Below are 24384 nucleotides of genomic sequence, written 5' to 3' on the forward strand. Positions count from 1 at the left end.
ACTATTAATAGACAAAGAATTTCAACTATAGATAGATAAAGCACAAAATGCCTACATCTAAAAAAGAAGCATAAATTGTTTTTTCTATCATGTATATGAAATAGCGGCTGCTAAACATGATTACAATATTTTGTGTGAAAAACATCAAGTTAAAGGGACACTGAACCTAATTTTTTTCCTTCGTGATTCAGATAGAGCATGCAATTTTAAGCAAATTTCTAATTTACTCCTATTATCATTTTTTATTTGTTCTCTTGCTATCTTTATTTGAAAAAGGCATCTAAGTTATTTTTTGGTTCAGACCCTGGACATCCCTTGTTTATTGGTCGGTTGAATTAATCCACCAATCAGCAAGAACAACCCAGGATGTTCACCAAGAATGGGCCAGCATCTAAACTTACAGTCTTGCTTTTCAAATAAAGATACCAAGAGAATGAAGAAAAATGTAATAGGAGTAAATTAGAAAGTTGCTTAAAATTGCATGCTGTATCTGAATCACAAAAGAAAAAATGAGGGTTCAGTGTCCCTTTAAAGCTGATTAAATTTTAAGGGATGTGAAAGACATCTTCCTTTTGTATAAAAATTCCACATTCCTTAGAGGTCATAAAGCAAACTATATAGCCTAAGTTTTCAAAATGCTGCAAACTGCCTATTTCAGCTGTTTGATTTTCAGTAATTGAAAGTTAGAGTTTTCTTTATGGCCTCTCCAGTGAGAGTGGGAGAAAGTACAATGTTTACACACAAAAAATAAAGCAAGAGGTGTCTAGTGTTTTTTTTAACAGCTCCTACAAATACACCAACTTTTTATAGCCCAGGGATAACTTTAAAAATAGAATAGTGTTGTAATACATTTAAAAACATTTAATTTTAGATGGAAGAGGGGGAAAAATATTTTTGTTTAAGAAAGATCTTAAATGTAGATGATTTAAGAGTCACTAATCTAAATTAGTCTAAGTCTATGTGATTACTCTCTCTGCAGACTGCCCCCTTATTCCTTTTCCTTTGACAGACGTGTATTTTAGCCAATCAGTGCTGACTCCTAGGTAACGTGAAGTAACGCCCTCTAGCTATGAAAAACTATCAAAATGCATTCTGAAACGAGGCGGCTTTCAAGGGCTTAGAAATTAGCATATGAGCCTACCTAGGTTTAGCTTTGAACTTAGAATACCAAGAGAATAAAGCAAATTGGATGATAAAAATAAATTGAAAAGTTGTTTAAAATTACATCCCCTATCTGAATCATGAAAGTTTAATTCTGACTAGACTGTCCCTTTAAGTCTACAGCTCTGACAAAGGAACATTAACAGATAATTAAAGACAACTATCTAAGGGTGAAAATGAAAAAATATATTTTAAAATGTTATCTCCAAACGTATATCTAGGTAGAAGGCAATAACTTGTTGTAAGTCACAGATAATTAGTAGTAAAATAACCTAGCAGCATTGAATGTTTGCAGTATACTTTTATTTTTTACAGAGCAAAAATGTATTTGCTTTAACTTTGTTGCCAGTGGCCATATTAGCTAATCCAATTGAACAATCTCATTAAGAACATGATAAATTATTTATGTTTAAATCTTATTAAACCATTTTATTTGTAATACAATAAAATCAAGTCATTCCTTGACAATGGGTATAAATACATGTGTAAACAGAATCATGTGAAAATTGTAGTCAACGACTTTTTACATTAAGCCTCAAGAAACAACAGCCACATATTCTTCCTGATAATCCAATTGTCATACAAGGCAACATTCAATATCATGGATATATCTGGGGAAGGATAACTCATTTTTCAAATGTTACAGTAAAAAGGGGGGGCGGGGGGGATTAGGAAAGCTAAATATATAAACAATAACATCTTGATAAAAAGAAAACAAAAACAAAAGAATAACTAGCAAGGGTTGGGTGCCAGAGACTGTGTCATAATAATCATTAGATAAGTAGTGGGAGCTCACCTATAGATCTTGAGGCAACTTAGGCTATATAACTACTGCTTGGAAGCTGAAAATCTATCTGGGGTAGCCAGTTCCATCTCTAAGATTCCAGTAAAACCATATTTGATCATTGGCTTCCTTCATTCCCAGTGACCAAGCTGCCAATTCATACATTGTGTGTGTGTGGTGTATTTTATTTTTTATTTCAAACGATGATAGAATGCCAATCCAGTATTTTGCTATGCAAGATCTTGTCATCGTACATACAATTTTGATAAGTGTTTATGGGTTTATTAAACTTCTGGATACGTTTATGAAGTAATGCTTGTGTGATAGTGAGTTGAACCTGTTCATCTAGAATGTAACTAAGCATTGATGAGAGTGATCTCCAGATGGTCTGAACTTCCCCACATTCCAACCACATATGTTTATATGTACCTACCTCTCTGCACCCCCTATAGCATAACCTGGACTTATGATCCATATGTGAAGTTCGCAGAGGGGTCAGATACCATCTGAACATTGTCATTAGCAAATTCTCTCTTAGGTCCGCGCTCAGTAAGCCCCCCGAGGCCAAAACAAAAACCTCATCCCATGTTTTTTTATCTATAGAAATCTCTAGGTCTGCTTCCCACTTAAGCATTACTGAGTTCTTAGGCGAGTCTCCAGTTTTTTGAATATATAGCCTGGATATAGTGTGTTTTGGCCTGGTTCGGGATGTACAAATATTTTCTAGAGCGGTCTTAGTTTGGCCAGGAATGGTCTTAAGGAATTTAGTCAGGGAAGAGGTTATCTGAAGGTATAAATACCAATGTATCTTAATAGGAAATGTTTTTTCCTGAAGTTGAGAAAATGTCACAATTTTATTGTGTATTAATAGGTCTGCTACCCGATATTGGCCCTTATTCTCCCATTTGTCTATGTCCCTCCGAAGTTCCCTCACCAATAGATATCTGATAGGCATTCCCTGTCAGCCCCTTGGCCAGCCAATGGTTTATTGTCTCATAGAATTGCATTGTGGGCTTCCCACCCCACCAAATCTGCCTCTATTTTTATCCATATAGCAGCTAATTCTGATCTACCGATTAAAGTGTCTCGAGCTAATTGAGCTGTTCTATAATATTCCAATAAGTTAGGTACTCACAGGCCCCTAAAGTCTTATGTTTTGTCATTATTATATTGGAAATCCTGGCTGACTTTTTCCCTCTAGTAAATGTTAAAATTGCCAATTGGATGGATGCTAATTCAGGATAACTAATTTTAAATTGGGAGGGCTCTAAAGAGGTATAAGAGTTGCAGTAATATATTCATCTTAATCACGTCCCAATCAGGAGAAATTACAACTCCTCCATTTTAGAAGATCTTTCCTGATAGATTTGAAGAGTGGGGTATAATTTAATTTATATAAAAGTTGAATCTGTGCCGCTAGCTGTATTCCTAAATATTTTAGAGAGTATTTGGCTTGTCCTAGTTCCAAGTTAATTTCTATTAGCTTCTTCATGTGGGAGGGATTTCTATAGGTAGCATTTCAAATTTATCTAAATTAACTCGGTAACCTGAGATTACAGAAAATTTATTTAGCTCCTTATATAAATTTGGGAGGGATAGGAGCGGTTTGGTAATAGTAAATAAGATATCATCCGTGAAGAAGGTCAATTTGTCTTCACTTTATCTTCACCCCTGAAATGATAAATTATTATTAAGTTTTCCTTCCATAAGGCAGGGAGAGTCCACGACTTCATTCCTTACTGTTGGGAAAACTATACCCAAGCTCCAGAGGACACTGAAGGAATAACGGGAGGGAACAAAAAAAAAAAGAGGAGGACCCTATTCTGAGGGTAACACAGCCTTCAAAACTTTTCTCCCGAAAGCAAACACATCAAACTTGTAAAATTTAGGGAAAAAAAGTGTATGAGGAGGACCAGGTAGCCGCCTTACAAATCTGATCCATAGAGGCTTCATTCTTAAAAGCCCAGGAGGAGGCCATTGTTCTAGTGGAATAAGCCGTTATCCTCTCAGGAGGCTGTCGCCCGCTGTCTCATAAGCTAAGCGGATGACACTCCTCAACCAGAAAGATAGGGAAGTTGTAGTAGCCTTCTGCCCCTTACCATTCCCCGTATAGATGACAAAGAGGAAGAATATCTGAATTCCTTAGTAGTCTGAAGATAGAACTTCAAGGCACGAATCACATCTAGATTTTGAAGCAAGCGTTCCTTCGCTGAAGGATTAGGACACAAGGAAGGAACAACAATTTCTTGATTAATGTTATGATCCAACTAGTATGTAAAACCGCCTTATCAGCATTGAAAACAAGATAAGGGGGGGGGGTCACATTGCAAAGCAAAAATCTCAAACTCTGCACGCAGAGGCAATAGCCAACAAAAAAAGAACCTCCCAAGAAAACAATTTAAATATCAACAGTATGCATAGGCTCAAACTGAGCCTGCTGCAAAACACGAAGAACAAGATTGGGGTTCCAAGACGGAGCCCAAGATCTAACCACAGGTTTGATCCTAGTCAGAGTCTTAAAGGACTGCACATTCGAAAGCTCAGCCAATCTCTTGTGCAGTAACACAGACAGGGCCGATATCTGTCCCTTCAGGGAACTAGCAGATAGAGTGACCTTAAATAGAAAGGGAAATATGATCTATTACTGCCCCATGAATAAAATGATTTACCAGAAAGAATCCATTGTCAGATATACTTTCAGAAATGCAGATTGGGTATAATAACCCTTATAAACTTATATTATGTGGTGGGGGTACTCACTGTCCTAATCAGAGAGTAATAAAACAGGGAGCGAAAGATGGACTCTAGAGCACTCAAAAGAGATAAGCTAGAGCAACAGTATAAGGCAGGAAAGACCGCCAAGGAGGTTTACAGATTAAAACTTAACATTTATTGAATACTATTAACAATAAGAAACTAACAGTGTAGGTGTATATCAAACTTAGATTAAAAACTGAAATACAAAAAAGAAAGTACCAGCAAACCCAGGTATTTATCATATATAGGAAATCCATATATAGGTGATCCTAATAGTAGAAGGGGATGATACCTAAACTTAGTATGTATAAGTAATAGGCTGCACAAAAATAATCTATATGTGCGAGCAAGAGGATAAACCTCACAACAAATAAGGTAATACTAAGTATAGTATTCAGGCAGTCTAAGGAAAACGGTGGAACTAGTAAAGAAAAGGTAGGGTAAAAAACCTCAGGCACACCAGAAAAGGCTCACGGATTGCACAGTAAGCTATTCTAAGAAAAAAAGAGGATTAACCTCACAACAATTAAACTATCTAGGTGCAATACTGGAGTGGTGTACAAATGTCTGAGTAATCACCACAGTTCTAAAGGTAATTGAATTCAAATAATGGGTTTTCCAAAGAAAGGCGCGTTCTGAGTCCAGCAACCCGGTTTACATGTTCCCCATATTAGTGACTAAAAGTCGTTTCTTTGGAAAACCCGTTATCTGCTAACTCAGAGACTCTGTGAGCCGATGCAATAGCCAAAAAAAACCAGAACCTTCCAAGAGAGAATCTTAATGTCAAGCGCATGCATAGGCTCGAACGGATCTCTCTGGAAAACCTTAAGAACCAAGTTCAAGCCCAAGGAGGAGCAGAAGGTCTAAATACCGGTCTGATTCTGGACAGAGCCTGAACAAAAGACTGAATATCAGGAAGCTCCGCTAGCTTCTTGTGTAACAGCACCGAAAAGGCTGAAATCTGTCCCTTTACTCCATAGGAGGCAAAGTTTGTAAAACTAAGGTGTGAGAGTGTGGTGGGAGGTGTATTTATAGGCATTTTGAGGTTTGGGAAACTTTGCCCCTCCTGGTAGGAATGTATATCCCATACGTCACTAGCTCATGGACTCTTGCCATTTACGTGAAATAATTATTTAAGCCTTTGGCTGGGTTGTCTTTGCCTCCTCCTGATGGCCAGGTGTTGTATTTCCCAACAGTAAGGAATTAAGTCGTGGACTCTCCCTTCCTTATGGAAGGAAATTATATCAACTGAATGAAGATAATGTAAAAGAAATAAGTTGAAAATTTGTTTAACTGTATGCTCTATCTGAATCCTGAAACAAAAAATGGGTTTCATGTCCCTGTTATAAAAAAAACAAAAAAGAAAGGAATGTACATATGAAATTAGAAGCAAATATTTTTAGAACAAGAAAATTATATGACTAAAATCTAGTGACAAGCATTGTGTGTCTGTGTGTGTATCTATCTATATATACATATATATATATATATACATACATATATATATATACATATATATATATATATATATATACACACACAAATAATGGTAACAGTGTTTTGCATACAAAATCTATCTGAATCCTGCAAGTTTAATTTTGACTTTACTATCCCTTTAAGAGATGAATGACAGGTGAAATGAAACATTTCAATGCCTGCCAGCCCTGCACATTGCATAGTCAATTATTTGGACAATTCAGCTAAAATATGAGAACTGCAGGTAAATTGTATGCAGCATTAACTATGCATTATGCAAGGCTAACTCTCTTTGCAGGAGATATTTACTTGATTTGGCCCTTCATAATGCATAGATCACCTATAATTCATCTCTTTGTAAATAGAGCCCTTAGAGACAACAATGGAAAATTAATATTTCAGCATCTCTCTGTTTCACCCCCTAATGGGATTTCTTCTAAATGTTCTTGTTTACTTAGCTTTTCTATAACCAGTACATAAGTATTGAAATGTTTAGTGCAAGTGGGGATAAAACAGGCAAAATTGGCTATTTCAAATGAAAAATAAAATTAAAACATATATTTGTTAACTATTTAAAGTGATGGTAAAGTTCATTGATTATATTAACAATATGTGTAATAAAAAAGTAAATGATGGGCACTTTCATTCATGAAAATCATTGTAAACCCTAAATTATATAAATAATTACCCTTTAATGTTACACATTGTGCCGTTCCTCTGCCCGAAACACATACTCTATTTCAATGTTCAATGACGAATAATGCTGTAGCCAAAATCGTACTGCACCCATTTTGGTGTCAAAACCAGGGGCGTTCTTATTAACTTGCTGGACGCCAAAGGGGGCGCAATACGATTAGCTACAGCATGCTTCATTATTAAACACAGTATGTGCTGCGGGAAACGTAACGGCGCAATGTATAGCATGAAAGGGTAATTATATAATTTAGCGTTTACAGTGATTTTCATGAATGAAAGTGCCCATCGTTTACTTTATTACAAATTTTGTTCATATAAATCAATGAACTTTACCATTACTTTAATACACTACAGCAGGTAAAACAGATCATAGGGGACACACAAAACAGGAGACAAAAAAACACACAACATTGTCTCTTTAAAAGGAAAAAAAACTATATTTGGTGAAAGGCAAGAGGACAGAATTAAGAAGGATCTCGATTAACTGTTTGAAGTTCCTGGTTTAATATTAACACAATGGTACCGATTTATATCCAGCTTTATATGCTGCTGTGATGAACATGAAAACAAAATGGAAGCTTGCTGTAAAGCAAAATGAAACCAATTAAACTATCCAAAATAATAAAACACCACAACTGGGTCTAGAGATTTAAAATTAGTCATGTAGTAATGGCACTTCTTTGTACAACATAAAGCAATTGTAAAGGAACAGTATACACCTTGCAATTATATGATGTTTTTGCAGACTTGCCAATGTAGCCGCCATTCAGCAAGCGCTAACCAGCTCCTAAGCTTACATTCCTGCTTTTTCAAATATAGATACTAAGAGAGCGAAGAAAAATTGATAATAGAAGTAAATTAAAAAGTTGCTTGAAATCGCCTGCTCTACCTGAATCATGAAAGAAAAAAAAAGGAAATGTATGCTTACCTGATCAAATTTCTTTTACGATATACCGAGTCCACGGGTTGCATCCTTTACTTGTGGGATATATTCCTCCTGCTAACAGGAAGTGGCAAAGAGCACCACAGCAGAGCTGCTATATAGCTCCTCCCCTAACTCCTCCCCCCAGTCATTCGACCGAAGGTATAGGAAGAGAAAGGGAAAGAACAAGGTGCAGAGGTGACTGAAGTTTATAAAAAAAATAAATCCTGTCCCGAAATGACAGGGTGGGCCATGGACTCGGTATAAATTTCCTTTTCTTTTACAAGATATACCGAGTCCACGGGTTTCATCCTTTACTTGTGGGATACCAATGCTTTAGGACACGGATGAAAGGGAGGGACAAGACAGGAACCTAAACGGAAGGCACCACTGCTTGAAGCACCTTTCTCTGAAAAATAGCCTCAGAAGAAGCAAAAGTATCAAATTTGTAAAATTTGTAAAAAGTATGAAGGGAGGACCAAGTCGCAGCCTTACAAATCTGTTCAACAGAAACATCGTTCTTAAAAGCCCAAGTGGAAGCCACAGCTCTAGTGGAATGAGCAGTAATCCTTTCAGGGGGCTGCTGTCCAGCAGTCTCATATGCCAAGCGGACGAGGCTTCTCAGCCAAAAAGAGAGAGAGGTAGCCGTAGCTTTTTGACCCCTACGCTTCCCAGAATAAACAACAAACAGGGAAGATGTTTGTTGGAAATACTTGGTCGCTTGTAAATAAAATTTTAAAGAGCGAACCACATCCAAATTATGTAACAAACGTTCCTTCTTAGAGGAAGGATAAGGACACAGGGAAGGAACCACAATTTCCTGATTAATATTCTTATTTGAAACAACCTTAGGAAGGAATCCAGGATTAGTCCGCAAAACCACCTTATCAGAATGGAATATAAGATAAGGGGAATCATATTGCAACGCAGAAAGCTCAGAAACTCTTCGAGACGAAGAAATAGCTACTAAAAACAAAAAACTTTCCAAAATAACAGTTTAATATCTTTGGAATGCATGGGTTCAAACGGAACCCCTTGAAGAACATTAAGAACTAAATTCAAACTCCGTGGCGGAGCAATTGGTTTAAACACAGGCTTGATTCTGATTAAAGCCTGACAAAAAGCCTGAACATTTGGGACATCTGCCAGACGCTTGTGAAGCAAAATTGACAAAGCAGAAATTTGTCCCTTCAAGGAACTAGCTGATAATCCCTTCTCCAATCCTTCTTGGAGAAAAGACAAAATCCTAGGAATCCTAATCTTACTCCATGAGTATCCCTTGGATCCGCACCAAGAAAGATATTTAGGCCATATCTTATGGTAAATTTTTCTAGTGACCTGCTTGTGAGCCTGAATCAAGGTATCAATGACCGACTCAGAGAAACCCCGCTTAGATAAAATCAAGCGTTCAATCTCCAAGCAGTCAGCTGCAGAGAAGTGAGATTTGGATGCTGGAAAGGACCTTGAATGAGAAGATCCTATCTCAATGGTAGTCTCCACGGTGGCAGAGACAACATATCCACTAGATCTGCATACCAGGTCCTGCGTGGCCACGCAGGTGCTATTAGAATTACTGAAGCCCTCTTCTGTTTGATTCTGGCAATCACACGAGGAAGGAGAGGAAACTGTGGAAACACATAAGCCAGGTTGAACGACCAAGGTACTGCTAGAGCATCTATCAGTACAGCCTGGGGATCCCTTGACCTGGACCCGTAGCGTGGAAGTTTGGCATTCTGTCGAGATGCCATCAGATCCAATTCTGGTGTGCCCCATTGCTGAATCAATTGTGCAAACACCTCCGGATGGAGTTCCCACTCCCCCGGATGAAAATCCGCTTCCCAGTTTTCTACTCCTGGGATATAGATCGCAGACAGATGGCAAGAGTGAGCCTCTGCCCATCAAATTATCTTTGATACTTCTATCATCGCTAAAGAACTCCTTGTTCCCCCCTGATAATTGATATATGCCACAGTCGTGATATTGTCCAACTGGAATCTTATGAATTTGGCCAAAGCCAACTGAGGCCACGCTAGCAGCGCGTTGAAAATCGCTCTCAGTTCCAGAATATTGATTGGCAATTGAGACTCCGTCTGAGTCCACACACCCTGAGCCTTCAGGGAATTCCAGACTGCACACCAGAAGACGGGCGTCCGTCGTTACTATTACCCAAGATGGCCTGCGGAAGCACATCCCTTGGGACAGATTGACCTGCGACAACCACCACCGAAGAGTGTCTCTGGTCTCTTGGTCCAGATTTATCTGAGGTGATAAATTCGCATAATCCCCATTCCACTGACTGAGCATGCACAGTTGTAGTGGTCTGAGATGAAAGCGAGCAAACAGGATGATATCCATTGCTGCTACCATTAGTCCAATAACTTCCATACACTGAGCCACTGATGGCCGATGAATGGACTGCAGAGCAAGTATTTAGAATCTTTGATTTTCTGACCTCTGTCAGAAATATTTTCATATCTACCGAGTCTATCAGAGTTCCCAGGAATGGAACTCTTGTCTGTGGAACTAGTGAACTTTTTCCTACATTCACTTTCCAACCATGACTTCTCAGAAATGACAACACTATGTCCGTGTGAGATTTGGACAGATGATAGGTTGACGCCTTGATCAAGATATCGTCCAGATAGGGCGCCACCGCTATGCCTCGCGGCCTGAGAACCGCTAGAAGAGACCCTAGAACCTTTGTGAAGATCCTGAGAGCCATGGCCAACCCGAAGGGAAGGGCCACAAACTGATGATGTTTGTCCTGAAATGCAAATCGCAGGAACGGATGATGATCCTTGTGGATAGGAATGTGAAGGTACGCATCCTTCAGGTCCACCGTGGTCATGTATTGACCCTCCTGGATCATTGTCAAAATTGTATGAATAGTCTCCATCTTGAACGACGAGACTGAGAAACTTGTTTAGACATTTAAGATCTAAAATCGGTCTGAAGGTTCCCTCTTTTTGGGAACCACGAATAGATTTGAATAGAACCCCTGCCCCTGTTCCCAATCTGGAACTGGGCAAATTACACCCATAGTGTAGAGGTCTTTTACAAAGCGTAAGAACGCCTCTCTTTTTGTCTGGTCTACAGACAATCGTGAAAGATGAAATCTTCCCCTGGGGGGGGGGGGGGGGGGGGGGGGAGTCCTTGAATTCCAACTGATACCCCTGGGTCACAATTTCCAATGCCCAGGGATCCTGTACATCCCTTGCCCAAGCCTGAGCAAAGAAAGAGTCTGCCCCCTACTAGATCCGGTCCCGGATCGGGGGCTGCCCCTTCATGCTGTCTTGGTAGCAGCAACGGGCTTTTTGACTTGTTTACCTTTATTCCAGGCCTGGTTAGGTCTCCAGACCGCCTTGGATGGAGCAATGTTCCCTTCCAGCTTAGTGGAGGAAGAGGAAGCAGAGGATGTTCCTTTAAAATTTCGAAAGGAACGAAAATTATTTTGTTTACTCCTCATCTTGAGGGACTTGTCCTGAGGTAGGGTGTGACCCTTACCTCCAGTAATGTCAGAGATTATTTCCTTCAACTCAGGCCCGAATACGGTCTTACCTTTGAAGGAAATAGATAAAAGCTTAGATTTAGACAATACATCAGCCGACCATGACTTTAGCCATAACGCTCTACGCTATACAATGGCAAAGCCTGCGTTTTTCGCTGCTAATTTTGCAAGTTGAAAAGCAGCATCAGTCATAAAAGAATTTGCTAGTTTAAGAGCCTTAATTCTGTCTAAAATGTCCTCTAAAGGTGTCTCAACCTTCAGAGACTCTTCCAGGGCATCAAACCAAAAGGCAGCTGCAGTAGTTAGTGGAACCATGCAAGCTATAGGCTGTAAGAGGAAAGACTGGTGAACAAATATTTTCTTTCAAAGACCCTCTAATTTTTTATCCATAGGGTCTTTAAAAGCACAACTGTCCTCAATGGGTATAGTTGTACGTTTAGCTAAAGTAGATATAGCTCCCTCCACCTTGGGAATCAATTGCCAGAAGTCCCGCATGGTGTCAGATATGAGAAACATTGTCTTAAAATTAGGAGGGGGAGAAAACAATTTCCGAAATTCTCTTAGGAACCGGAAAAACATAAGTAGGTACTTCCAAATATTTGTCCATTTTACACAATTTTTCTGGAGGAATCGTGATCGGGCCACAATCATCCAGAGTCACCAGAACCTCCCTGAACAATAAGCGGAGGTGTTCTAATTTGAATTTAAAGGACACAAGTTAATAAATTTCCTGACTCTGAAAGTTCTCCCTCAGACATAAAATCCCTTACCCCCAAATCAGAACATTGGGAGGGTGCATCGGAAATAGCCACTAAGGCGTCAGAGGGGTCAGTATTTACATTAATATCTGACCTATGGCATTTACCCTGCAAACCTGGCTGTTTAGAGAATATCTCTGTAAGGGTAGTAGACATAAATGCAGCCATATCTTGCAAAGTAAAAGAAGTAGACGCACTAGAAGTACTTGGCGTCACTTGTGTGGGCGTTAAAGGTTGTGACACTTGGGGAGAATTAGATGGCATATCCTGATTCTCTGCAGACTGAGAACCATCCTGAGGCCCACTTTCTTTATTTAAAATGTGATCCCTACAGTGTAAGGCCCTTTCAGTACAAGAAGGGCATAATGTAAGAGGGGGTTCCACCATGGCTTCTAAACACATAGAACACTGAGTTCCCATGTTAGACATGTTGTACAGACTAGTAACAGCACAAGTCGTTCTCAATCTTTATTATATGTGAAAAAAACAATTCAGCACAAAAACGGTTACTGAGCCTTTAAGAATAAAAAGTGTACACTGTTTTGCAAAGTCGTTAAAAAGACATTCAAAATGAATAATTTTGTTGATATGAGAGCCTAATGTGCTATCTGATATTGCACCACAAGTAATGAGAGTTAAATCTTATTTTTAGTAAATTAGGCAGTAAAAACGATCTGCAGACAATTTTCACTTAATGGATTCTGCACCTCGCCCAGCTCTGCTGTGGCGCCTACCTGCCCCCAAGACCTGTCAAAACGATCCGGTCCCACTCCAAAATACAGCCTCACAGTCTGGTTCCAACCGGAGCTAATGGCTGCTACCTCTCCAGAAACTAACTGTGCACTGAAGCGCAAAAACATAATTTATGTAAGAACTTACCTGATAAATTCATTTCTTTCATATTAGCAAGAGTCCATGAGCTAGTGACGTATGGGATATACATTCCTACCAGGAGGGGCAAAGTTTCCCAAACCTCAAATGCCAATAAATACACCCCTCACCACACCCACAAATCAGTTTAACGAATAGCCAAGAAGTGGGGTGATAAGAAAAAAGTGCGAAAGCATAAAAAATAAGGAATTTGGAATAATTGTGCTTTATACAAAAAAATCATAACCACCATAAAAAGGGTGGGCCTCATGGACTCTTGCTAATATGAAAGAAATGAATTTATCAGGTAAGTTCTTACATAAATTATGTTTTCTTTCATGTAATTAGCAAGAGTCCATGAGCTAGTGACGTATGGGATAATGACTACCCAAGATGTGGATCTTCCACGCAAGAGTCACTAGAGAGGGAGGGATAAAATAAAGACAGCCAATTCCGCTGAAAATAATCCACACCCAAAACAAAGTTTAAATCAAACTGAAACAGCTGCCTGAAGTATTTTTCTACCAAAAACTGCTTCAGAAGAAGAAAACACATCAAAATGGTAGAATTTAGTAAAAATATGCAAAGAAGATCAAGTTGCTGCTTTGCAAATCTGATCAACCGAAGCTTCATTCCATAGGAGGCAAAGTTTGTAAAAACTGATTTGTGGGTGTGGTGAGGGGTGTATTTATAGGCATTTGAGGTTTGGGAAACTTTGCCCCTCCTGGTAGGAATGTATATCCCATACGTCACTAGCTCATGGACTCTTGCTAATTACATGAAAGAAATTAGGCCCCGCCCATCATGTCTGATGAACCGACAACTGAGAAAACCGCATGGGAAGCGTTTCAACAGTAAAAATATGCACACACTGCTTTTTTTGTAATGAACATGCCATGTGAACCCCACAGAAAAATTAAACTCAGCCTCAAACCCCATAATCGTAACATTAGGTGTTTCCTAGGCTGCCCCCGTGTCCAAAATCACATAGCCCTTAAGTATCCCATGTTATCTTGAATGGGATAATAATACACAGGTTACTACAGTACCACCCTTTTAATATAAGGAATACTGCTTACCCTTTCCCCGCATGAGAAATATGTCAGCCAAATTCTGATATATCAGGTCTCCTCAGAATGTAAATGACTGCACATACCTTGATATTGCTTGCAGCAAGAAAACGTTCCCCCATACTGAAGATTTCTACTGTACTTCCTCAGTAAAACTTGAGAGAACGAACATGGATCTTAGTTACTACTGCTAAGATCATCAGACTCAAGGCATGATTCTTCTTCTATGTCATGCCAGAGTAAAAACAGTACTCACCGGTACCATTTAAAATAAAAAAATCTTGATTGTAGAAAAACTAAACTATCTTTATCACCACATAAACTTTACCCTTCCTATTGCTAGCATAAGCAAAGAGAATGACTGAGGGGAGGAGCTATATAGCAGCTCTGCTGTGGTGCTCTTGCCACTTCCTGTTAGCAGGAGGAATATATCCCACAAGTAAAGGATGAAACCCGTGGACTCGGTATATCTTTTAAAAGAAATTGGGTTTAATATCCCTTTGATTACACCCCCCCCCCCCCCCATATGATGTGAAAGACATTGGCATATCTGTGATCTCCCCAGAACTTTTTTTAGCGGGTGCACCCCCTGGCTAAAATTTTAGCCAATGTTAACCTAAAATTATCTAAAATTTGAAATACATTTATGTTACATTGTGTGATTAATTTGTGCTCTGGACTGCAGAAAATGATATATTTAAAATAATACACTGCCCAAACTCGGCTACTTCAAAATGCGCTGGTGTCTCAGAAAGTGTGATTATCAATTGCGTACATTTTGATAATGGAAATTCAAGATAGATTAATTTTGACATGTTAGGAGGGTGTAAAAGATTTTGGAATGCATTAACACGCAAGTTGTTACTGAAGTAGGCAAAGCCAGCCGTGACATATCGTTAGTAAACTAACAATTGTTTTGCATTTTGTAACCTAACTCTCTTTTCTGAAGCCAGTTAGGGACAGATATGTGGCAGGGTTAAATTTATATAGCCTGGCATGTTCACTTTTACTTAGAAATGGGGAAAAAAAGTTGTTTTATTACATAGAATTAAAAAATTCATATTACAATTTCAAGGTGTAAGTACTGTCCTTTAAGGTGCGTCTTTAATAAAAATTAAAAAAAAAAAACACCACATTTTTGATTTTCAATAGCACATCACAAAATTATTGTCCAACTGTGCAGACACTTTCACAGTACAGAGTGGGTGAGAAACACTAACAAACACACAACCATAGGTGCTGAACACAGTCTAAACACAGTGTGGACTCCAACAAAGCAAAGTGTGCAACCATCTCCAATCCAAGTGTGCAGTTTACCTGTTTCCACAGAGGTTCTTTCTGCCTGTGGAGAGCCTCGTATTGCAAGCGCTCTTGATAAGGTAGGATGGGTTTCTTGGAAACGGCCAGGTAGATGATGGGAAGAAGCAAAATTGAAGATAGGAGAAAACAAAAAAGATGAGGAGTAAAAGTGGGAGAAGGATAAATAAAATAAATTAACCAAGATTTGGGTATAAATGAGACAGTTGGAAATTATAAACAGAAAAGGAGAAGGTAGGAAATTACCATGACAAAAATAAAATATAAAGGTCATACACAGCTCAACCGGAACATAAAAAAAAAAACAGACTTCAGATCAAGAATATATCCAACTAGTTTCAACAATCCAAAAAGCCATTCACCCTACATCCCATCAAGCAATATCACTTACAGCAGAAGGTCAAAGGGAATTTGAAACACAAAAATAACGTAATTAGAGCAGAAACACTTGGTTTCCAAGCTAAGCTACAAAAAAGATGCCCCAGAAATTAACACTCACCAATGATTGATCTATTTATTGAGAAGGTGGACAAAAACCCAAAGCCTGAAAACTTACCTTAATAAATGGGCATGACTCCTACTCTTCTCACATACCATCTATGTTAAAAATCAGTAATGAAAGGGAGGGAAGCTTGGTGAGTGCTACTTAAAAGGGATACTAAACCCATTTATATTTTGGAAGCATTTAATTTCAGTTCATCTTGCTCACCCTAGTAGCATCAACCAAGACATGAGGAAGAATAAAATAAATAAAAAAATAAACACAAAGCCAGCAAACCATGCTTTATATAGAAGCCAACAAAGAACAGATAACTGTTCTATTGTAGTTTAGCTTCACAGGAACCAACCAACCAATAGTGTTTCAGAACGCTGTGAGGAGAACTCCAAATGGCTGCCTTACAGGACATCAGAAAATGTTTGCTGCAGCTGCCCAAGAACTGGGCATTGCCCTTGTGGAACACAATTTTAGCCCCAGCAGTAAGTCTGCCTTATGATCAATGCAAATATATATATAAAGTAAATCACATTTAAGACTTAAAGATGGTTGGTGCATCAGAAAGTCCCAAGAGTCATCCAAAAAAAAATAATTTACCTGGTGTGTTTGATGCGGTCAGATAAGAAAATGCTGATATACTGTGTATATAACTCTAAGGTCTGCTATGACCATAGATGCATGGGGACAAAAAGCATTGATTAGCATCAGAGATCCAGTTTTGAAGTTATGCATAATGACAAGCGTGTTCATTGCTTCATTGTTACAGTGTGTAATTCTGGTGTAGATTTAGTGTACACCTTTCAGACTACCTGCAAATCACACTAAGTACAAGTCTACTTTATTTTACATAACTGAATTCCACGCCATCTATTTATATATTATTTAAGATTACACTTTCTACATGATTCCGTATGCATATCTGATAATAAAGACCTTCTCCAGTGAATCACAATTGTCCTGTCTCCATTTGAATAGAGAGGAACTTAATTCTATATATACACCATCAACAGATACATTTAATGCCCCTTAACTGTACTATAATAAAAAAATGTTTCCTAAAAAGGCACAATTGACTTTCCATGGGAAAAAATTTTTTCCTAAACACCAACAGTACAAAAGAAATATAATCTCAGAGACAGTATCAAAATACAGATTTGTTCAGATACATAAATCAATACTTGTGCAATACAACTGCACAGTGCTCACATTTGTTTTTTTTGTAATTTTTTTGTACATTTTTAAAACTAAAATTATAGAGCTTAGTTTTATATCCATAAGCACAAATAAAGATGTGAATTTACAACATACAAGCAGCTACTGAACCCACAGATTACATGGATGGGCCCTATATTTACCTGTTTGCGTATTCCTGCATTAGGGGCAGGAGCGTTCTCCTCAAACTTTGCTAGAAGCTGAGTAGCCATTGATTTCACCTTGTTCTGGTTCCCAACAGCAACATCAATACGTCGATCAGTTAGTGAACTGACTAGTGACGGCCTCTCCTCCCTCTGTGTCCGGGGTCCTTCTTCCTACAAGTTAAAAGATTGTAAATATCTGGGGCTGGTTGTTAGGTAGAGAATTAGCAAAATCTCAATTACTTGTATTAAAATATACATATTAAAGCAGACAGACATTCTCAAACTTGGCCCTCCAGAGGTTTTGGAACTACATTTCCCATGACGCTCAGCCAATGAAGTTCAAAAACCTCTGGAGGGCCAAGTTTGAGGATAGCTGCATTAAAGGGATATGAAAACCATTTTTTTTTCATGATTCAGATAGAGGATGCAATATTAAGCAACTTTCCAATTTACTCCTATTATCAATTATTATTTGTTATCTTGGTATGTTTATTTGAAAAGGAGGAATATGTACGCTTAGGAGCCGACACATTTTTGGCCCAGCTCCTAAGCTTACATATCCAGCTTTTCAAAAAAAAAATACCAAGAGAATGAAAAAAATAGGAGTAAATTAGAAAGTTGCTTAAAATAGCATGTTTCTTTCCAAAAGAACCAGTAAAAAAAAAAAAAAAAAAAAACAGAATTTATGTTTACCTGATAAATTTCTTTCTCCAACGGTGTGTCCGGTCCACGGCGTCATCCTTACTTGTGGGATATTCTCTTCCCCAACAGGAAATGGCAAAGAGCCCAGCAAAGCTGGTCACATGATCCCTCCTAGGCTCCGCCTACCCCAGTCATTCGACCGACGTTAAGGAGGAATAATAGCATAGGAGAAACCACATGGTACCGTGGTGACTGTAGTTAAAGAAAATAAATTATCAGACCTGATTTAAAAACCAGGGCGGGCCGTGGACCGGACACACCGTTGGAGAAAGAAATTTATCAGGTAAACATAAATTCTGTTTTCTCCAACATAGGTGTGTCCGGTCCACGGCGTCATCCTTACTTGTGGGAACCAATACCAAAGCTTTAGGACACGGATGAAGGGAGGGAGCAAATCAGGTCACCTAAATGGAAGGCACCACGGCTTGCAAAACCTTTCTCCCAAAAATAGCCTCAGAAGAAGCAAAAGTATCAAACTTGTAAAATTTGGTAAAAGTGTGCAGTGAAGACCAAGTCGCTGCCCTACATATCTGATCAACAGAAGCCTCGTTCTTGAAGGCCCATGTGGAAGCCACAGCCCTAGTGGAATGAGCCGTGATTCTTTCGGGAGGCTGCCGTCCGGCAGTCTCGTAAGCCAATCTGATGATGCTTTTAATCCAAAAAGAGAGAGAGGTAGAAGTTGCTTTTTGACCTCTCCTTTTACCTGAATAAACAACAAACAGGGAAGATGTTTGTCTAAAATCCTTTGTAGCATCTAAATAGAATTTTAGAGCGCGAACAACATCCAAATTGTGCAACAAGCGTTCCTTCTTTGAAACTGGTTTCGGACACAGAGAAGGTACGATAATCTCCTGGTTAATGTTTTTGTTAGAAACAACTTTCGGAAGAAAACCAGGTTTAGTACGTAAAACCACCTTATCTGCATGGAACACCAGATAAGGAGGAGAACACTGCAGAGCAGATAATTCTGAAACTCTTCTAGCAGAAGAAATTGCAACTAAAAACAAAACTTTCCAAGATAATAACTTAATATCAACGGAATGTAAGGGTTCAAACGGAACCCCCTGAAGAACTGAAAGAACTAAATTGAGACTCCAAGGAGAAGTCAAAGGTTTGTAAACAGGCTTGATTCTAACCAGAGCCTGAACAAAGGCTTGAACATCTGGCACAGCTGCCAGTTTTTTGTGAAGTAACACCGACAAGGCAGAAATCTGTCCCTTCAGGGAACTTGCCGATAATCCTTTTTCCAATCCTTCTTGAAGGAAGGATAGAATCCTAGGAATCTTAACCTTGTCCCAAGGGAATCCTTTAGATTCACACCAACAGATATATTTTTTCCAAATTTTGTGGTAAATCTTTCTAGTTACAGGCTTTCTGGCCTGAACAAGAGTATCGATAACAGAATCTGAGAAACCTCGCTTCGATAAAATCAAGCGTTCAATCTCCAAGCAGTCAGCTGGAGTGAAACCAGATTCGGATGTTCGAACGGACCCTGAACAAGAAGGTCTCGTCTCAAAGGTAGCTTCCAAGGTGGAGCCGATGACATATTCACCAGATCTGCATACCAAGTCCTGCGTGGCCACGCAGGAGCTATCAAGATCACCGACGCCCTCTCCTGATTGATCCTGGCTACCAGCCTGGGGATGAGAGGAAACGGCGGGAACACATAAGCTAGTTTGAAGGTCCAAGGTGCTACTAGTGCATCCACTAGAGCCGCCTTGGGATCCCTGGATCTGGACCCGTAGCAAGGAACTTTGAAGTTCTGACGAGAGGCCATCAGATCCATGTCTGGAATGCCCCAAAGTTGAGTGACTTGGGCAAAGATTTCCGGATGGAGTTCCCACTCCCCCGGATGCAATGTCTGACGACTCAGAAAATCCGCTTCCCAATTTTCCACTCCCGGGATGTGGATAGCAGACAGGTGGCAGGAGTGAGACTCCGCCCATAGAATAATCTTGGTCACTTCTTCCATCGCTAGGGAACTCCTTGTTCCCCCCTGATGGTTGATGTACACAACAGTCGTCATGTTGTCTGATTGAAACCGTATGAACTCGGTCCTCGCTAGCTGAGGCCAAGCCTTGAGAGCATTGAATATCGCTCTCAGTTCCAGAATATTTATCGGTAGAAGAGATTCTTCCCGAGACCAAAGACCCTGAGCTTTCAGGGATCCCCAGACCGCGCCCCAGCCCATCAGACTGGCGTCGGTCGTGACAATGACCCACTCTGGTCTGTGGAGTGTCATCCCTCGTGACAGGTTGTCCAGGGACAGCCACCAACGGAGTGAGTCTCTGGTCCTCTGATTTACTTGTATCCTTGGAGACAAGTCTGTATAGTCCCCATTCCACTGACTGAGCATGCACAGTTGTAATGGTCTTAGATGAATGCGCGCAAAAGGAACTATGTCCATTGCCGCTACCATCAACCCGATCACTTCCATGCACTGAGCTACGGAAGGAAGAGGAACGGAATGAAGTATTCGACAAGAGTCCAGAAGCTTTGTCTTTCTGGCCTCTGTTAGAAAAATCCACATTTCTGAGGAGTCTATAATTGTTCCCAAGAAGGGAACCCTTGTTGACGGGGATAGAGAAGTCTTTACCACGTTCACTTTCCAGCCGTGCGATCTGAGAAAGGCCAGGACGATGTCCGTGTGAGCCTTTGCTCGAGGGAGGGACGACGCTTGAATCAGAATGTCGTCCAGGTAAGGTACTACTGCAATGCCCCTTGGTCTTAGCACAGCTAGAAGGGACCCTAGTACCTTTGTGAAAATCCTTAGAGCAGTGGCTAATCCGAAAGGAAGCGCCACGAACTGGTAATGTTTGTCCAGGAATGCAAACCTTAGGAACCGATGATGTTCCTTGTGGATAGGAATATGTAGATACGCATCCTTTAAATCCACCGTGGTCATGAATTGACCTTCCTGGATGGAAGGAAGGATAGTTCGAATGGTTTCCATCTTGAAAGATGGGACCTTGAGAAATTTGTTTAAGATCTTGAGATCTAGGATTGGTCTGAATGTTCCCTCTTTTTTGGGAACTATGAACAGATTGGAGTAGAACCCCATCCCTTGTTCTCTCAATGGAACAGGATGAATCACTCCCATTTTTAACAGGTCTTCTACACAATGTAAGAACGCCTGTCTTTTTATGTGGTCTGAAGACAACTGAGACCTGTGGAACCTTCCCCTTGGGGGAAGTCCCTTGAATTCCAGAAGATAACCCTGGGAGACTATTTCTAGCGCCCAAGGATCCAGAACATCTCTTGCCCAAGCCTGAGCGAAGAGAGAGAGTCTGCCCCCCACCAGATCCGGTCCCGGATCGGGGGCCGATATTTCACACTGTCTTGGTAGCAGTGGCAGGTTTCTTTGCCTGCTTTCCCTTGTTCCAGCCTTGCATTGGTCTCCAAGCTGGCTTGGCCTGAGAAGTATTACCCTCTTGCTTAGAGGACGCAGCACCTTGGGCTGGTCCGTTTTTACGAAAGGGACGAAAATTAGGTCTATTTTTTGCCTTGAAAGGCCGATCCTGAGGAAGGGCATGGCCCTTACCCCCAGTGATATCAGAGATAATCTCTTTCAAGTCAGGACCAAACAGCGTTTTCCCCTTGAAAGGAATGTTTAGTAGCTTGTTCTTGGAAGACGCATCAGCCGACCAAGATTTCAACCAAAGCGCTCTGCGCGCCACAATAGCAAACCCAGAATTCTTAGCCGCTAACTTAGCCAATTGCAAAGAGGCGTCTAGAGTGAAAGAATTAGCCAATTTGAGAGCATTGACTCTGTCCATAATCTCCTCATAAGGAGGAGAGTCACTATCGAGCACCTTAATCAGTTCATCAAACCAGAAATATGCGGCTGTAGTGACAGGGACAATGCATGAAATGGGTTGTAGAAGGTAACCCTGCTGAACAAACATCTTTTTAAGCAAACCTTCTAATTTTTTATCCATAGGATCTTTGAAAGCACAACTATCCTCTATGGGAATAGTGGTGCGTTTGTTTAAAGTAGAAACCGCTCCCTCGACCTTGGGGACTGACTGCCATAAGTCCTTTCTGGGGTCGACCATAGGAAACAATTTTTTAAATATGGGGGGAGGGACGAAAGGAATACCGGGCCTTTCCCATTCTTTATTAACAATGTCCGCCACCCGCTTGGGTATAGGAAAAGCTTCTGGGAGCCCCGGCACCTCTAGGAACTTGTCCATTTTACATAGTTTCTCTGGGATGACCAAATTTTCACAATCATCCAGAGTGGATAATACCTCCTTAAGCAAAATGCGGAGATGTTCCAATTTAAATTTAAAAGTAATCACATCAGATTCAGCCTGCTGAGAAATGTTCCCTAAATCAGTAATTTCTCCCTCAGACAAAACCTCCCTGGCCCCCTCAGATTGGGTTAGGGGCCCTTCAGAGATATTAATATCAGCGTCGTCATGCTCTTCAGTAACTAAAACAGAGCATCCACGCTTACGCTGGCAAGGGTTCATTTTGGCTAAAATGTTTTTGACAGAATTATCCATTACAGCCGTTAATTGTTGCATAGTAAGGAGTATTGGCGCGCTAGATGTACTAGGGGCCTCCTGAGTGGGCAAGACTCGTGTAGACGAAGGAGGGAATGATGCAGTACCATGCTTACTCCCCTCACTTGAGGAATCATCTTGGGCATCATTGTCATTATCACATAAATCACATTTATTTAAATGAATAGGAATTCTGGCTTCCCCACATTCAGAACACAGTCTATCTGGTAGTTCAGACATGTTAAACAGGCATAAACTTGATAAGAAAGTACAAAAAACGTTTTGAAATAAAACCGTTACTGTCACTTTAAATTTTAAACTGAACACACTTTATTACTGCAATTGCGAAAAAACATGAAGGAATTGTTCAAAATTCACCAAACTTTCACCACAGTGTCTTAAAGCCTTGAAAATATTGCACACCAATTTTGGAAGCTTTAACCCTTAAAATAACGGAACCGGAGCCGTTTTAAGCTTTAACCCCTTTACAGTCCCTGGTATCTGCTTTGCTGAGACCCAACCAAACCCAAGGGGAATACGATACCAAATGATGCCTTCAGAAGTCTTTTATAAGTATCAGAGCTCCTCTCACATGCGACTGCATGCCATGCCTCTCAAAAACAAGTGCGCAACACCGGCGCGAAAATGAGACTCTGCCTATGCTTTGGGAAAGCCCCTAAAGAATAAGGTGTCTAAAACAGTGCCTGCCGATATTATTATATCAAAATACCCAGAATAAATGATTCCTCAAGGCTAAATAAGTGTTAATATCAATCGATTTAGCCCAAAAAATGTCTACAGTCTAAATAAGCCCTTGTGAAGCCCTTATTTACAATCGTAATAAACATGGCTTACCGGATCCCATAGGGAAAATGACAGCTTCCAGCATTACATCGTCTTGTTAGAATGTGTCATACCTCAAGCAGCAAAGGACTGCAAACTGTTCCCCCAACTGAAGTTAATGCTCTCAACAGTCCTGTGTGGAACAGCCATGGATTTTAGTTACGGTTGCTAAAATCATTTTCCTCATACAAACAGAATTCTTCATCTCTTTTCTGTTTCTGAGTAAATAGTACGTACCAGCACTATTTGAAAATAACAAACTCTTGATTGAATAATGAAAAACTACAGTTAAACACTAAAAAACTCTAAGCCATCTCCGTGGAGATGTTGCCTGTACAACGGCAAAGAGAATGACTGGGGTAGGCGGAGCCTAGGAGGGATCATGTGACCAGCTTTGCTGGGCTCTTTGCCATTTCCTGTTGGGGAAGAGAATATCCCACAAGTAAGGATGACGCCGTGGACCGGACACACCTATGTTGGAGAAAAAAAGGTTATCAGCATTTACTTATCTGACCCCCAAACCAAACCTCATAAAACGCACGTGAATTCTGAGGTATGTGTCATGTGTGTTAAGTGATTTAAAATATACAGCAAATCATCACAGAAGATCTTATATGAGTCCAAACACGGTATATACTGTAATAAAACCTCCGCGATATTTACATCTTCTGATTGGCTGGTTTTTCGCCTCTTTCCTGAGCTGTCAATGTCTCTCTCTTTCTTGTCCTAAAAAGGAAAATAAAATACAGGACCATTAAATACAGCAGAACGGCATACTCAACAAATGCATAATAAAAAAAGACATTGCAACAGCACTTAGTCTGCATTTCAAATTAGTTCAATTTGCCAGGTTTGTCAGAATCAATATATGAAACCGAGAAAGAAACATTCCTAACCGCCCAAGTTAAACATTTTAACAGTTTAAAAAAAGAAACAGGATGTTGTCTTTTTATTAATTGACCCATCCAGGTATCAATAAATCTTATATTTCCTCAGTTTTAGGTCTGAAAAACCCACACCTTTCAGCGTTAAAGGGACATTCCAGCCCAAACTAGAATATGCATGGATGCATTTTAGTTTTGTATAAAAGCATTTTAGTATTTAAATGTTATAGCAAAAATGTTTACCGTAAAAGCTATAGCCGTTTCAAAAGTGTAT

The 24384-nt window shown here is 39.9% G+C and overlaps 1 protein-coding gene across 16 annotated transcripts in view; it reads right to left on the reverse strand.

Moving 5' to 3' along the window:
- Positions 1-24384, reverse strand: part of MICAL3 (microtubule associated monooxygenase, calponin and LIM domain containing 3) — an 809998-nt gene that overhangs the window by 454254 nt on the left and 331360 nt on the right. For 13 of the 16 annotated variants that reach the window (XM_053718886.1, XM_053718885.1, XM_053718891.1 and 10 more), the window contains 3 exons: positions 23890-23952; positions 17171-17344; positions 15320-15394 (listed from right to left, as the gene is read on the reverse strand). In XM_053718886.1, the coding sequence (XP_053574861.1) occupies positions 15320-15394; positions 17171-17344; positions 23890-23952 (312 nt within the window). The remainder of the gene's footprint in view (positions 1-15319; positions 15395-17170; positions 17345-23889; positions 23953-24384) is intronic. The other 3 variants (XM_053718900.1, XM_053718898.1, XM_053718897.1) reach the window with 1 other exon arrangement.

This window comes from Bombina bombina, chromosome 6 (genome assembly GCF_027579735.1).
Source record: "Bombina bombina isolate aBomBom1 chromosome 6, aBomBom1.pri, whole genome shotgun sequence".
Classification (NCBI taxonomy): Eukaryota; Metazoa; Chordata; class Amphibia; order Anura; family Bombinatoridae; genus Bombina; species Bombina bombina.